The following is a 13,719-nucleotide window of genomic DNA, read 5'->3' on the forward strand; positions in this document are numbered from 1 at the left end:
ATAGATGTGTCATGACTTAAATTTTCATATTGTATAACTTTAGCATAGTAGATGTTGATATTTTTCATATAAATAAGGTCAAACTTTATGAAGTTTGACTTCAGACAATTCTTATATGGAGAGTAAAAAGGACCGGAGGGAGTATGATATATGTTGATTGTGTTGTGTGTTGATAAAGGCGCTGATTTACATTCTCTTAAAAGTTGCAAGTTTGTTAGGAAAAATATGATGTGACCATTCGCTGGGTTTCCCTAGGCCCATAATGGCTAAACATGTTTGATGTATAGAGCATGCACAATGCACTTGCCTAGATCATGCTCATAGAATGATTTTTTGCCAACAATGGGCTAGCTCTCGTGGTAATTGAAGTATTTGCAGGCTCTCTTCGGCGGGTTTTTTCTCTCCGAGCTACCCAGATCGGGGTTGTCGATGTCTTCTGGTGCACTGGTCTAAACTGATGACTTCCGAGTCAATGCTTCTACAAGCTCCTGGATTTAAACAAGTTTGCTCTATCAAGACGAAGGTCCAAAGGCGACCACAAGCTTTGCTCACGGCGTGTCGTCGTTGGATGCAGGTGGAAGAGGACTTAGGCACCCCCAAGAATTTGGATCTGTTTTTTTTTTTCTATAACGATGAGTTTATAAAAGACATGTGATCTTGATGTATGGCCTTAAGCCTTTATGCATAAAAAACAAATGATTGGTGCTTGCAAAAGTGTTGGAGGTCCTTCGACTTTGCTTTGGCGATTGAGTGCAATTAAACACTTTGATAACCTCCACCTTTCAACACTTATATTATGCATAAGGGCCTTGCATTGTTCATGGTTGAAGCATATATAGATTTGCAGAGGTCAGGTTATCCTCTTATTCGAAAAAGAAGAAGAGGAAGCCAGCGCCCATCAGATCTGGCCTCTTTGGATCCACTCAGGCAGTCAGCAACCCATCGGATCCGCCCCCATTGTCGCCGACGTGCCCCACCATGTCGAAGCCAGCCACTATAGCTTGAGAAGTATAGATTTTTTTTCTCTTTTGTTATGATTGGTGTGGGAATATCTAGATTTGGGGGATTGCTAATGTGAAAAACAAATGTGATATGTTGCTGAAGCCACCCTATTTTGCACCCCAAAAATACAAAATATAAACGATAATGTTACCCAGCTGACGTTCGTTGGGAGAGGGGTGGCAAGAGAACGCCATTTGATGACAGTTTCAGTTGTGAAGAAAAATCGAACGACGGCAGTTTTAAAACAAGAAATGCCTTCTCTGAACGTTGGTGTCTTGCTCTTGGAAACTGCATATAGGAGCGGGATGGGGGGAGGGTTGCGGGCGGCGTCGATATTGACCCCAGCTTGAAACTCCAAAAGTCAACCCTAATTGGCTATAGGCAGTAGCATATACTATGGAGTTAGTGCTGCACTGCCGACAACCCTAATTAGCTTAGCTAGGCCGGCCCGTGCTGCACTGCATGAGATCGACCAATTGACTTTTTCCCGGCTGGCTGGCGGGCGGACGGGCGGCGCTGGCAGCTGGCCGGCCGGCAATCCACGCAGAGACCGTACAAGCTGATAGCTGAGCTGAGCTCCCAAGGGGCTGTTGGCATTAACTCGTCGCTGCGTCTGCGTGCGACTGCGAGAGCAATTGCTTTCCAGTTCGGGCGCTACATCGCCGCTAGCCTTTGGCCGTCCTAGGCGCCTCTGCCTCTGCCCCTGCACTCCCCTTGCTCGCTCCCGTGACTGTCCTCCGCCCAGGGACACCATGGCCTGAAAACATGGCCACCTTCGGGAAAAACGGATTGCACCCAAGTGTGCTGCCAATCTGCCATCACATGGACTGCACGCACGCATGGCAAGGGAACCAGTGACGCTGCAAGATGATACGTTGCGCCCACGCTCGTGTACTGAGATGTTTATCTTCGGACTTCAATGAAACACACGTGAAATATCAGGAACGAAACAGACGCAGCATGTCGTGCAGGCTGTGGCTGTTCCGTCACTTTATTGTTCAGATCCAATAACGTCCTAATTTGTAGGACTTCATTTTTTTTTAAAAAAAAGAAAAAGTGAAGAGTGTGGCAACGTAATCAAATGTTGGTATGTACTACTATCTCTGTAAACTAATATAAGACGTTTTAGATCACTATTGTAGAGTGATCTAAAACGTCTTATATTACTTTACATAGGGAGTATTTTAGTTTAAATTGTCCAAATTAAATCTAGAACGTTTCAGAGTTAAATTGGGATATGAGACGAGGCAATGAAAATACGTTTGCTATAGGCTTCCCATGTCCACATTCGCAAAAAGAAAAAAAAACTCATGTCCAAACTGGTTTGCTTTAGTTTTCTTGGGATACTTTTTTTAAACCCGCACCATATATCAATGGACAAATGTTTATATACACATTGTATAAGATAGATCTCGCACATGAGTGAACATCACCGAGCAACATACCATAAACTTTAACTCTCCTTGCAATAAAGAAACTTATCCCTAGAACAAGGTTTAGCAATCTCATGCATCACCTTATTCACGTTCCTCTCAATCTTGAAGAAGGTGGAATTTTCTAACTAATTGATAACCTCACCCCCCCCCCCCCCCCCACCCCCCACCCCCAAAAAAACATGTTTCTACTCAAGTCAAGAAGAGCGTACGTCTTTAGAAAAACTTGTGAACAAGAAGACAATTAGTTCAGTTCTCCAAATAACAAAAAACAGAACCAGGGCCCAGTTCGATTCGCCCGTTCACGCAGGAAAAAAATGGTTGGTTCATTCAGTTCTTCTGTAGAACCTTCGTTCTGTTCTTCGACAGGTCAGTTCCATGTTTCTATTATTTACATTTGGAGCATTTGAGAAAATGTTCCAATAGTTTTAAAACTATATTGAGAAAATGTTGGTGACATGTCAAAATTGGTTCACGCAAAAACTAAATTTGTACATATCATTCAAAAAAAATGTCCGTGACATTTTAGAAATGTTTGCACATTAAGAGTATGTTCACGATTATATTAAGAAATTTATGAAATGTAAAAAATAAAATAAAAATCGTTCGCATAGTTTTGGAAGAATGAATTGTACCATCAACAAATGTTCATGAATTAAAAAATGTTGGTAACACTTAAAAATATTGCATACTTTTAAAAATGTTCATGGTATTATGAAAGTTCAATGTGCATTTAAAAAATTTACTGTTTATTTTAAATTATTCAATGTGCATTTCATAAAATATCCACCATGTATTCAGATAAAAATGTTTAACTAGCTTGGTAGGGTATAGGTCGCACGAATGCAAGCATGAAATTAAAAAAATATAGGTAGCACATTTAAAATGTTTGCACATTTTGAAAACATGTTCCTGGCATTTATGAAAAAGTTCAATGTGTATTTTAAAAATGTTCACCATGTATTTAAAAATGTTCTATGTGCATCTGATAAAATATTCAACATGTATTTCGATAAAAATGATTAACTAACTAGCTCGGGTATGGGGTAGCTTAGCTAGGCCGCACACACACACGCATGAAATTACAAAAATGTAGGTAACACTTTTAAAATGGTTGCACATTTTGAAAACATGTTCTTGGCATATATGAAAAAGTTCAATGTGTATTAAAAAATGTTCACCGTGTATTTATAAAATTTTCAACATGTAATTGGGTAAAAATGTTAGTGTATTTGGAAAATGTTCAATGTATTTAAAAAATTCTTATACCTGTGTATGAAAAATCTTCAACTTGCATGTAAAAAATTCAACATGGATTTAAAAAAGGGGGAAATAAAAGCAAATAGGAAAATAAGGAAAAAAACTGGAAAAAGGATTAAAAAACTTAGAAAAATAGACAATGAAAAATCCGGTCAAAACCTTCCTAAACTGATGGAATGTTCCGGAACCGCTCCAAGGAAGCTTTCGAAAACCAGGGATGAGAGGTTTGTATGTAAGTCTCGCAGTAAGCTGGACATAGTTCTTGTGAGTCAGGCGGACGAGCCGACTGCTACTAGCTTGCAGCTCGCCTTGCACTGCGTGAGCGCCGAATAGGATTATTGCGAGTAGATAGTGCGTCGCCTGAAAGAGTTACCCTTAGTCGACCGGCCTAAACGCACGGTTTTGGGAAGGTTATATACACCAGTTTAATTTTTTTTGAGTAATTTTGGTTTTTGTCTTTCTGGTGGTTTTCAGCGGTTTCTTTTTCTTTCACATTCCTTCTAGGTTTTCATTTTTTATTTTCGTTGATTTCTCATTTGAGAAAAATGTTCTCTACTTTTAAAAAAAGTTTTGAAGAAATGTTCGTGGCATGGCAACATTTGTTCTGATAATTCCAAAAAAAATGTTCATGACATTTTAAAAATGTTCAAACATTTAATAATAAGTTCACATTTTTTTAAATGCCCATGAAATGTAAAAAAAAAGTTTATAACAATGTTTTCTACCATCAACAAATGGGCATGAAACTAAAAAAATGTTGATAACAATTAAAACAATTGCATATTTTTTTAAATGTCCATTGTATTATGAAAAGTTCAATGTGCATTTTTAAAAATAGCCGTTTATTTAAAAAAATTCAATGTGCATTTCATAAAATATTCACCATGTATTCAGATAAAAATGTTAACTAGCTAGGTAGGGTATAGGTGGCACGCACGCAAGCATGAAATTAAAAAAAATCTAGGTAACACTTTTAAAATGTTTGCATGTTTTGAAAACATGTTCCTGGCATTTCTGAAAAAGTTCAATTTGTATTTTAAAAATGCTCGCCGTGTATTTAAAAACTTTCTATATGCATCTGTTAAAATATTCGACATGTATTTACATAAAAATGATTAACTAGCTAAGTAGGGTATAGGGTCGCTTTCCTAGGCCGCACGTACGCACGCATGAAATTGGAAAAAAATGTAGGTAACAATATTAAAATGTTTGCACATTTTGAAACCATGTTCTTGGCATACATGAAAAAGTTCAATGTGTATTTAAAAGATGTTTGTGGTTTATTTATAAAATTTTCAACATGTATTTGGATAAAAAATATAGGGTATTTGGGAAATGTTCAACGTGTATTTAAAAAAATCTTATACCTGTGTATGAAAAATCTTCAACTTGCATGTAAAAAAATCGACATGGATTTTAAAAGGGAAAAAATAAAAAATAGGGAAATAAGGAAAATAAAATTGGAAAAAAGGATTAAAATACTTAGAAAATAGACAAAGAAAGATCCGGTCAAAACCTTCTGAAATAGGCGGAACGTTCCAGAACCGCTCCAAGGATTCTTTTGAAAACCAGAGATGAGAGAAGTGTATGTAAGTCTCGCAATAAGCAAGACATAGTTCTTGCGAGTCAGGCGGACGAGCCGACTGCTACTAGCCCGCAGCTCGCTTTGCATTTCATGAGCGCCGAATAGGCTTATTGCGACGTAGAAGATAGTGTGTCGCCTCAAGGGGTTACCCTTAGTGGACAGGCCTAAACGTATGTTCTGAGTAATAATGTTCTGAGTAATTTTAGTTTTTTATTTTCCTATCGGTTTTCTGTGGTTTCCTTTTCTTTCACTTTTCTTCTAGGTTTTTCATTCTCGATTTTCATTGATTTTGCATTTGAGAAAAATGTTCCTATACATTTTAATATTGTTTTGAAGAAATGTTCGTGGCATGGCAACATTTGTTCAGATAATTCAAAAAAATGTCCGTGACATATTAAAATGTTCACACATTTAATAATATGTTCATGATTTTTTAAATTCCGTTGAAATGTAAAAAAATGTTTATAATAATTTATTGACGTTATTTTAAAAAAAACATTGTACCATATAATTCTTTATGAAATTAAAAACTGTTTTAACACTTCAAAAAAGTTTAACGGCGGATTAAGCCCCCGGGTTCACCATTGCGCCATTTTTACATAAAGGTCCCTGTAGTTTTTAGGAATCAACCCGCCGTCCCTATTTAAGTGGATCTGAAAAAACGTTTTGGTTTTGTAAACTAACCCCTGCATTTGTAGAAATTGCGTCCACACTCCTTTGTGTATCTTATCCAGTAGCAGGAGATGGTGGAAGGGGAAAGACTTCGGCTGGGCTCCTCGGCGAGCACGGCTGCGCCCGCCTCCACTCCCTTTCCAGCCGTGGCAGAGGACGAGAAGGTGAGGGACGGCGCTCGCGGCCCGCCTCCACTCCCTTTCCAGCCGTGTCGGAGGACGAGAAGGTGAGGGGCGGCGCCCGCGGCCCTGGTCTAGGACGAGGTGAGCGGCTCGGCTGGAGGTCGTCAGGGCGGGCATGTTGTCACTCGAGCGGGCGGACGAACGAGAGGCAGATGGTGGCGGCAGGTCCGGCCGGAACAACAACGTCGGCTAGAGTTGGAGTCCCGCGAGGAGGGGTCTGCAGGCGGCGGAGCCGGCGCATCGGTGTTCGCTCTTGCAGAGCCGCTCGGCGCCATGGCTGCTCCGACAACGAGAACGGAGAGAGGTGAAGTGAGGGAGAACAGAGAAGGAGGGAGGAGGCGCGTCGGAGGTCCTGCCGGCGGCGGCTCGGCTTGCAGGCGCGCGGGTGTAAGCAGGTGGCTCTGGATCGAGCCCTTGCTTGCTCCTGAGTATTTTTTTTACCCCGGCTGCACGACCAGCAGGCGCGCAGGCACAGCTGGCTTGGGATCGAGCCCTTGCTTGCTCGGGAGATTTTTCTTTTTTTGACCCCTTTCTCGATGTTTTTGTATATCTGGAGGTTTGAAGCTTTGAGCCCTTGCTCGGTCGTGAGGGGGAGCACCCAAAAGCACATATACGTACTGGGCCACACAAAATTTCTTTCATGGGAAGGCATGCGAGTGCGTCTCTAGGAACAAGCGAAGCTACCTCACGGAGACCATTCGTTTAGTTATTCAATAGTCCCATATCGTTTATTTATACTTCATCCGACCATGTTACATATGCCTATGATTTCAAGTCAATAAGCACCTTAAGAATCAACAAAAGTCCGAGGTGTTGGACCCGGTTTGCTCATAGAAAAGAAAAATAAGAAAAGGAGTAAATTCTTGAGCCCAAGAAGGAAACGAGTTAAGAAGGATTGAAGGAAAGGAGTGAATTCTGCTCTTATCTGAGGGCAAGAAAGGGGGGAAATCTGCCCAAGAAGGAAAGGAATTAAAATATGGAATAAATTTCCCCTTGAAGGAAATAAAAAGTTCCGATGTCCTAGCCCAGGAAGAAAAGAAACTAAAATCAAAAGAAGAAAATGTTTAGAAGGAAAGAAATTATTCGCTGTTATGAATGTGCACGGTGAACCTCTTGCAATAAAGGTTTGATTTTTGGCTCCTGTCTGTATAATTTTTTGGCAAAGTAAGGAGTACATGAATTACAAGCATGTGCAAACGTGGGTCTAAAGTTTTTTTTCTCGATTTTCCACCTTCTTAAATTTGACCGTGGTAGCTACAACATGGCATGCTAGAATATAATGACCAATCTCACTACCTTGAGAACGGTCCTGTTTATCGTAAAATAGATATACATGTCACCACCTTCGACATGAGACGCACATATACAAAGATAAAAAGTGACAACACGGATGCCCCACTGGAGATGTGCGAGAGGCTGTTTATCCCGTTGCAACGCACGGGCAATTTCTATATCTATATCTATATCTATACCTACTATTAAAGTGAGGTGATATTCTTAGTTTCACGTCAATGCAGACGCCAATGAGTAATCAGATCCATTCCACTCCACTTCTTCAGATAGCAGTCGATCCTGGATCGTCCTCGCTTTCAAACTCCGTAAATGAATGAAACTCCTTCCCTGGTCCATTGCTCGGGTGTGATACAAAACACGGATTGAGTCTCCGAGTTCACCGTCGCAGCATTTTTACATAAAGGTCCTTGTAGTTTTAGGAATCAACCCGCCGTCTCTATTTAAGTGGATCTGAAAAAACGTTTCGGTTTTGTAAACTAACCCCTGCATTTGTAAAAGTGACAACACGGATGGCCCACTGGAGATGTGTGAGAGGCTGTTTATCCCGTTGCAACGCACGGGCAATCTCTATATCTATATCTATATCTATATCTATACGAGTAGGGCGTTTTGGTGACCGAGCACCATGGAGCCCTTTATTTTTGAAAAATTCAAAATTCAAACTTTTTGACTTCAAAAAATTCTGAAAATAAATATGCAACTATACACGGATGAAATGTATGTGCATGTAAAAATTCAAGATGAAATACTTCGAAATGCGACCTACACAAAAAAGACAAATTTCTGAACTTTGAGGATGAATAGTAACATGTGTTAAAAAGCCTCAGATTTGTCTTTTTTGCACAGCCTTCATTTCAACGTATTTCGTCCTAAAAATTTACACACATGTGTGTTATGCCTCCATGTATATCTGTAAATTTTTTTCAGATTTTTTTGAATTGTAAAAATATGAATTTTCATGAATTTTGTGTTTTTCAAAAACCGGCCTCCATGGAGGCCGAGCTCCAAAAGGCATTTTCGTATCTATACCTACTATTAAAGTGAGGTGATATTCTTAGTTTCGCCCCGCTTCGTTTGGTCCCGCTTTAATTAATTTCACGTACGGTATTTGGTTGATCAGGAGAAAAATAAAATTGCTGATGGGAGGGTTCGATCTCATAACCTGTCAACCGGGCACGCACAGTTTGTCCAACTGACCCAGCTAAAGATATGAGTAGATTTTCTTTCTCCCGTTGTAACGCACGGGCCTTTTTGCTAGTCCTAAAAAAACGATAGCAGTTTTGAGCAGGTGGCTCCATGTCAGCCGGTATCGTCAACGTGGCGTCCACATCACCTTTCCTTCTTCTCCGTGCCGTCGTTCTCCTGCGTGTCTGCCTCCTCCCATCCTCTTCGCCCCGGCTCCATCGCCGGCCATGGCACATGGAGTCAGCGGCGAGGCGTGTCCTTGTCCCCAGCGGAGACCACTTCAGGGACGCGGTGCAGTCGCGGGACGCGTCTCCACCGAGAAGCCTGAGCGCTGAGCTCTACCGTAAGTAACAACGGATCACAACGCATTCCCTTGGGTTGCTTACCCTTCGATCCTGAGCACCCTGTCTATTTTAATCACAAAATCTCGGTTCTCGATGCTTCAAACTGAGCGTAGGATCAGCAGGCAGAGGGTTCTGAATTCTGATGGATCAGTGTCGCCCGGAACGCGTTCGACAGAATGCCCCAACCAAAACGTGGGTATCTATCCACCGGCCTGCCGGGAAATTGCGGTGACGAAAGAGCCTGCTGCCCGCCGACAACGACACTGTGATGTACTGGCCAAATCTTGTCGATGGAAGAAGACCAATGCATTCATCCCACCGGCACATGCTCGGTAATGTAGCGGCAATTCAATAGTGTCCCCTTGAATATTTTCTTCCTCTTCATTGTTTTGAAAGTTTTCTTTGTTCCAGTTGTCTGGGGAAATACCCTTTGGCTCCTGCATGTAGATACACCCTATATGGGGATTTTTTTAAAAAATAATTAAACAAAAAGTCAAAATAGTTTAAAAGTATTTTTAGATTAAACTTGACTTACTTGCACACTAGTATATAATTTTTCACCACTATAAACAAGATACTTGCTAGATTAGTACGTGCCACATCCTCAACCATAGCCTTAAATCTTTATTGGTTTCCGTCTGAAGTGGTATTTTCCTGGACACTCAAGGCCACATCAGCTGGAAAACGACGCTGCGTACAGTCGTAAATAGCAACCAAGGACAAGAGCAAGAGACGCTAGCTAGATCTAAACTATTGACCGTTTTGGCGGCGAATCTTCTTGCAAAAGTATAAAAGGTTAGATCAGTACGTGCCCCATCATCGACCACAGCCTTAGTCTTTTATTGGTTTTCGCCTAAAGTGGTATTTTCCCGGACACTCAACGGAAGACCAATAGAACATTCATCCCACGTGGGCTCAGTAATCTACTGGCAATGCACTGGCATTTCCTTCAATATTTCTTCCTCCCCATTGGGTTCATCGCATTATTTGTTTCAGTTGTTTGTGGACTTGTTATAAACAATACAGTACTAAATTAGTAGGTGCCCCGTCATCAACCGTTGCCTTAATCTTTTACTAGTTTGCATCTAAAGTGGTATATTCCCAGATACTCGAGGCCACATCAGCTTGAAAACAATGCTATGGTTGTAAAATGTAAATAGCAACCAAGACAAAAGCAAGAGACGCTAAGATAGATGTAAACTATTGACAGTTTCGATGGTGAATCTTCTTGGAAAGATAAAAGATTCCATCTTTTCAGGTCTTGAAAGGGACAAGGACGGCGCTTAGTGGGTCTGCTACAAACAATAGTAATATTCAAGCTTCCTGTAAGGTTACTTTAGAAATATCTGCACACTGCACACCACAGGATTGGTTTGGAAGTGTCCACTAACCAAAGATATAAACGTTCCGTGGCCCTCATAGCATACTCATGAGTCATCACCCAACAACTCCATTACTCAAGCAAAGGTTTGTATAGCCAGCTCCATCTAGGCAACCATGTTAGAGGGTGTAATCTGGTTGCTAATCCTGAAGCTTGGGGATGCCCTGGCAAATGAAGCAGCTGTTCTAGGGAGGTCGTTTCTCGTCGAAGCATCTGCTCTGCAAGGCCTGTTTGGTGAGATACGGAAAATGAAGGAGGAGCTGGAGAGCATGCAGGCCTTCTTCCGAACTGTCGAGCGGTTCAAGGATGCAGACGAGACAACGGTTGCATTCGTGAAGCAGATCAGGGGCCTTGCCTTTAACATCGAGGATGTTATTGACGAGTTCACCTTCAAGCTGGGGGAGGACCATGAGGGGATGTTTCTGCTTAAAGCAATTAGGAGGGTCAGACAGATCAAGACATGGTACCGGCTAGCCAACAATTTGCGTGATATCAAAGCCAACCTCAAGAGTGCTGCAGAGAGAAGGCGCAGGTATGACCTCAAGGGTGTTGAGAGGGATGCAAAACTGACAAGAATAGGCAGCTTAAGCATTAGACCTGCAGAGTCTGTACATTTTAAAAGGGCAGATGATCTTGTGGGGATTGCGGAGAACAGAGACTTGCTGAAGAAATGGATGAAAGATGAGGAGCAGCGACACATGATCATCACTGTTTGGGGCATGGGAGGTGTTGGTAAGACAACACTTGTTGCGCATGTCTACAACGCCATCAAGACTGACTTTGACACCTGTGCTTGGATCACCGTGTCTCATAGCTATGAGGCTAATGATCTGCTAAGACAGATTGTTGAAGAGTTCCGGAAGAATGACAGGAAGAAGGAATTTCCGAAGGATGTTGATGTCACAGATTACAGAAGCCTAGTGGAGACAATCCGCCGTTACCTAGAGAAGAAAAGGTATGTTCTTGTCCTAGATGATGTTTGGAGTGTGAATGTTTGGTTTGACAGCAAAGATGCATTTTTTGGTGGCAAACTTGGTCGGATAATTTTCACATCAAGGATATATGAGGTCGCACTGCTTGCTTCTGAAGCCCAGATGATTAACCTGCAACCCTTGCAAAATCACTATGCATGGGATCTGTTCTGTAAAGAGGCATTTTGGAAGAATGAAAACAGAGACTGTCCACCAGAATTGCAATATTGGGCAAACAAGTTTGTGGAGAAATGCAATGGCTTGCCGATCGCTATTGTGTGCATTGGGCGTCTCCTGTCATTCAAGAGCGCAACTTTTCTGGAGTGGGAGAATGTATACAAAACTCTTGAGCTTCAATTTACAAACAATTGCATCCTGGATATGAACATAATCCTGAAGGTTAGTTTGGAAGACTTGCCACACAACATGAAGAACTGCTTTCTTTACTGCTGCATGTTCCCAGAGAATCATGTGATGCAAAGGAAGTGGCTGGTACGGCTTTGGGTCGCAGAAGGATTTATTGAGGCTAGTGAGCATAAAACACTGGAGGAGGTCGCAGAGGATTACCTGACCGAACTCATCAATCGGTGTCTGCTGGTGGAGGTTAAGAGGAATGAATCAGGATATGTTGATGATTTCCAGATGCATGACATCCTTCGTGTGTTGGCCCTCTCCAAGGCACGCGAAGAGAATTTTTGCATAGTCCTCGATTACTCAAGGACTAATCTTATTGGGAAAGCACGCCGTTTATCAATCCAAAGAGGGGATATTGCACACCTTGCAGAGTCTGTGCCACATCTCCGCTCCTTGCTTATTTTCCAGAATTCGCTGACTTTTGGCTCACTCCGTTCATTCTCAAGGTCTGTTCAGTTAATGTCTGTCTTGAACCTGCAAGATAGTTCAATTGAGTCTCTGCCAAATGAGGTGTTTGACTTGTTCAACCTGCGTTATCTGGGCCTTAGACGGACTAAAATTGCTAATATCTCACGGCTGATTGGAAGGCTACAGAATCTGCTTGTGTTGGATGCTTGGAAAAGCCAAATCACCAACCTTCCAGTGGAAATCACAAGGCTCACTAAGTTGACCCATCTTATTGTCACCGTGAAGCCACAGATACCGGCTATGCAGTTCGTTCCTTCTATTGGCGTGCCAGCACCTATTGGCATGTGGTCTTTGGCAAGCCTGCAGACATTATTGCTGGTGGAATCCAGCTCTGAAATGGTCCGTTACCTTGGAGCTCTGGTTCGGTTGAGATCATTCCGCATCAGTAGAGTCCAAGGTCGCCATTGTGAAAAGCTCTTCATGGCCATCACCAATATGGTCCATCTCACCCGGCTCGGGATCCATGCGGATGATGACCAGGAGGTTCTGCAGCTCGACGCACTCAACCCACCTCCGTTACTCCAGAAGCTTTTCCTGCTAGGGACGTTAGAGAAAGAGTCACTGCCCCGGTTCTTCTTATCGATCAGCAAACTGAAAAGCCTCACCATCCTACGGCTCGTCTGGTCAAAGCTCGAGGAGGACATGTTCTGCTACCTCGAGGAGCTGCAGCAGCTGGTGAAGCTTCAGCTTTATGATGCATTTGATGGCAACAGGATGCACTTCCGAGCAACGTCGTTTCAGAAGCTTCGGGTGCTGAAGATCTGGGGAGCTCCACGTCTCAGCCACATGACGATAAGAAGTGGGGCGATGCCCAGCTTGGTTGATCTGAAGCTCCTGCTCTGTCCGGAGTTGAAGTCGTTGCCGTGCGGGATCGAACACGTGACCACGCTTGAAGAGCTGACCTTGGATTCTACAGCGGAAGAGCTTGTGGACAGGGTTCGCCGGAAGAAAGAGGACAACATATCTCATGTTCAGAGAGTTTACGTCGGTTTCGTCAGGAACCGCGAGCTCGCTGCAGAGAGGATTCAGTAGTAGATGCAGCTCCATCTAGGCCAGTTATTGTTTTTTCTCTACTCTAAGTCAGCTGATGTAACTTGAATCCTTCTGTTTCTATCCACACCGTGGCCTTATTTTTGTGCACTTTGAAGTCTTCTTGTATCAATGTAACGTGTTGTGCTGTCATACATATGATTGAACCAAAGTTATATCATTCTCAATCCTAGGCTTCCTTCTCTTACAGACTGTTCCTCTTTTGTATTTTAGTCTTAGCAAGATAATCAGTTGTCATTCATGTGGGATAAATGGCTTATTCAATCATCTCAGCAGAACTGTGCTATATCATAACAGGAAATAGCCCTCAGCAAAAAAAAAACAACAGGAAATAGAAATGCTATTTGCGATGTGTATGCCCCTATTAGGAGTTTCTCTATGCATTTCCATTATTTAGATTCAGTAGAATGATTTCTTCCATAATTGTGTATGTTAAGGTGTTGTGCTGTTTTCAGTGGTTGAGCTCTACTCATCCTGAG

General features: G+C 42.2%; 1 protein-coding gene across 2 annotated transcripts; it reads left to right on the forward strand.

Annotated features, from left to right (window-relative positions):
- Positions 1 to 8,752: 8,752 nt before the first annotated feature.
- Positions 8,753 to 13,427, forward strand: LOC125542536 (disease resistance protein RPM1-like). 2 transcript variants are annotated; one of them, XM_048705606.2, is made up of 3 exons: positions 8,753 to 8,955; positions 9,070 to 9,288; positions 10,215 to 13,427. In XM_048705606.2, exon 3 carries the CDS (start codon positions 10,454 to 10,456, stop codon positions 13,220 to 13,222), a length of 2,769 nt encoding a protein of 922 aa, XP_048561563.2. In that variant the 5' UTR covers positions 8,753 to 8,955; positions 9,070 to 9,288; positions 10,215 to 10,453; the 3' UTR covers positions 13,223 to 13,427. The 2 variants fall into 2 exon arrangements, with proteins under 2 accessions (XP_048561563.2, XP_048561564.2); XM_048705607.2 differs by having other exon boundaries at positions 8,753 to 9,288.
- The last annotated feature ends 292 nt before the right edge of the window (positions 13,428 to 13,719 follow it).

The sequence above is a fragment of the Triticum urartu genome, chromosome 3A (genome assembly GCF_056163025.1).
Source record: "Triticum urartu cultivar PI428250 chromosome 3A, HENAU_Tu73, whole genome shotgun sequence".
NCBI classification, from domain to species: domain Eukaryota; kingdom Viridiplantae; phylum Streptophyta; class Magnoliopsida; order Poales; family Poaceae; genus Triticum; species Triticum urartu.

What these genes read in the sequence shown, in the direction of transcription:
- LOC125542536 (XM_048705607.2), top strand. Translation starts at nt 10,454, where the DNA reads ATGTTAGAGGGTGTAATCTGGTTGCTAATCCTGAAGCTTGGGGATGCC.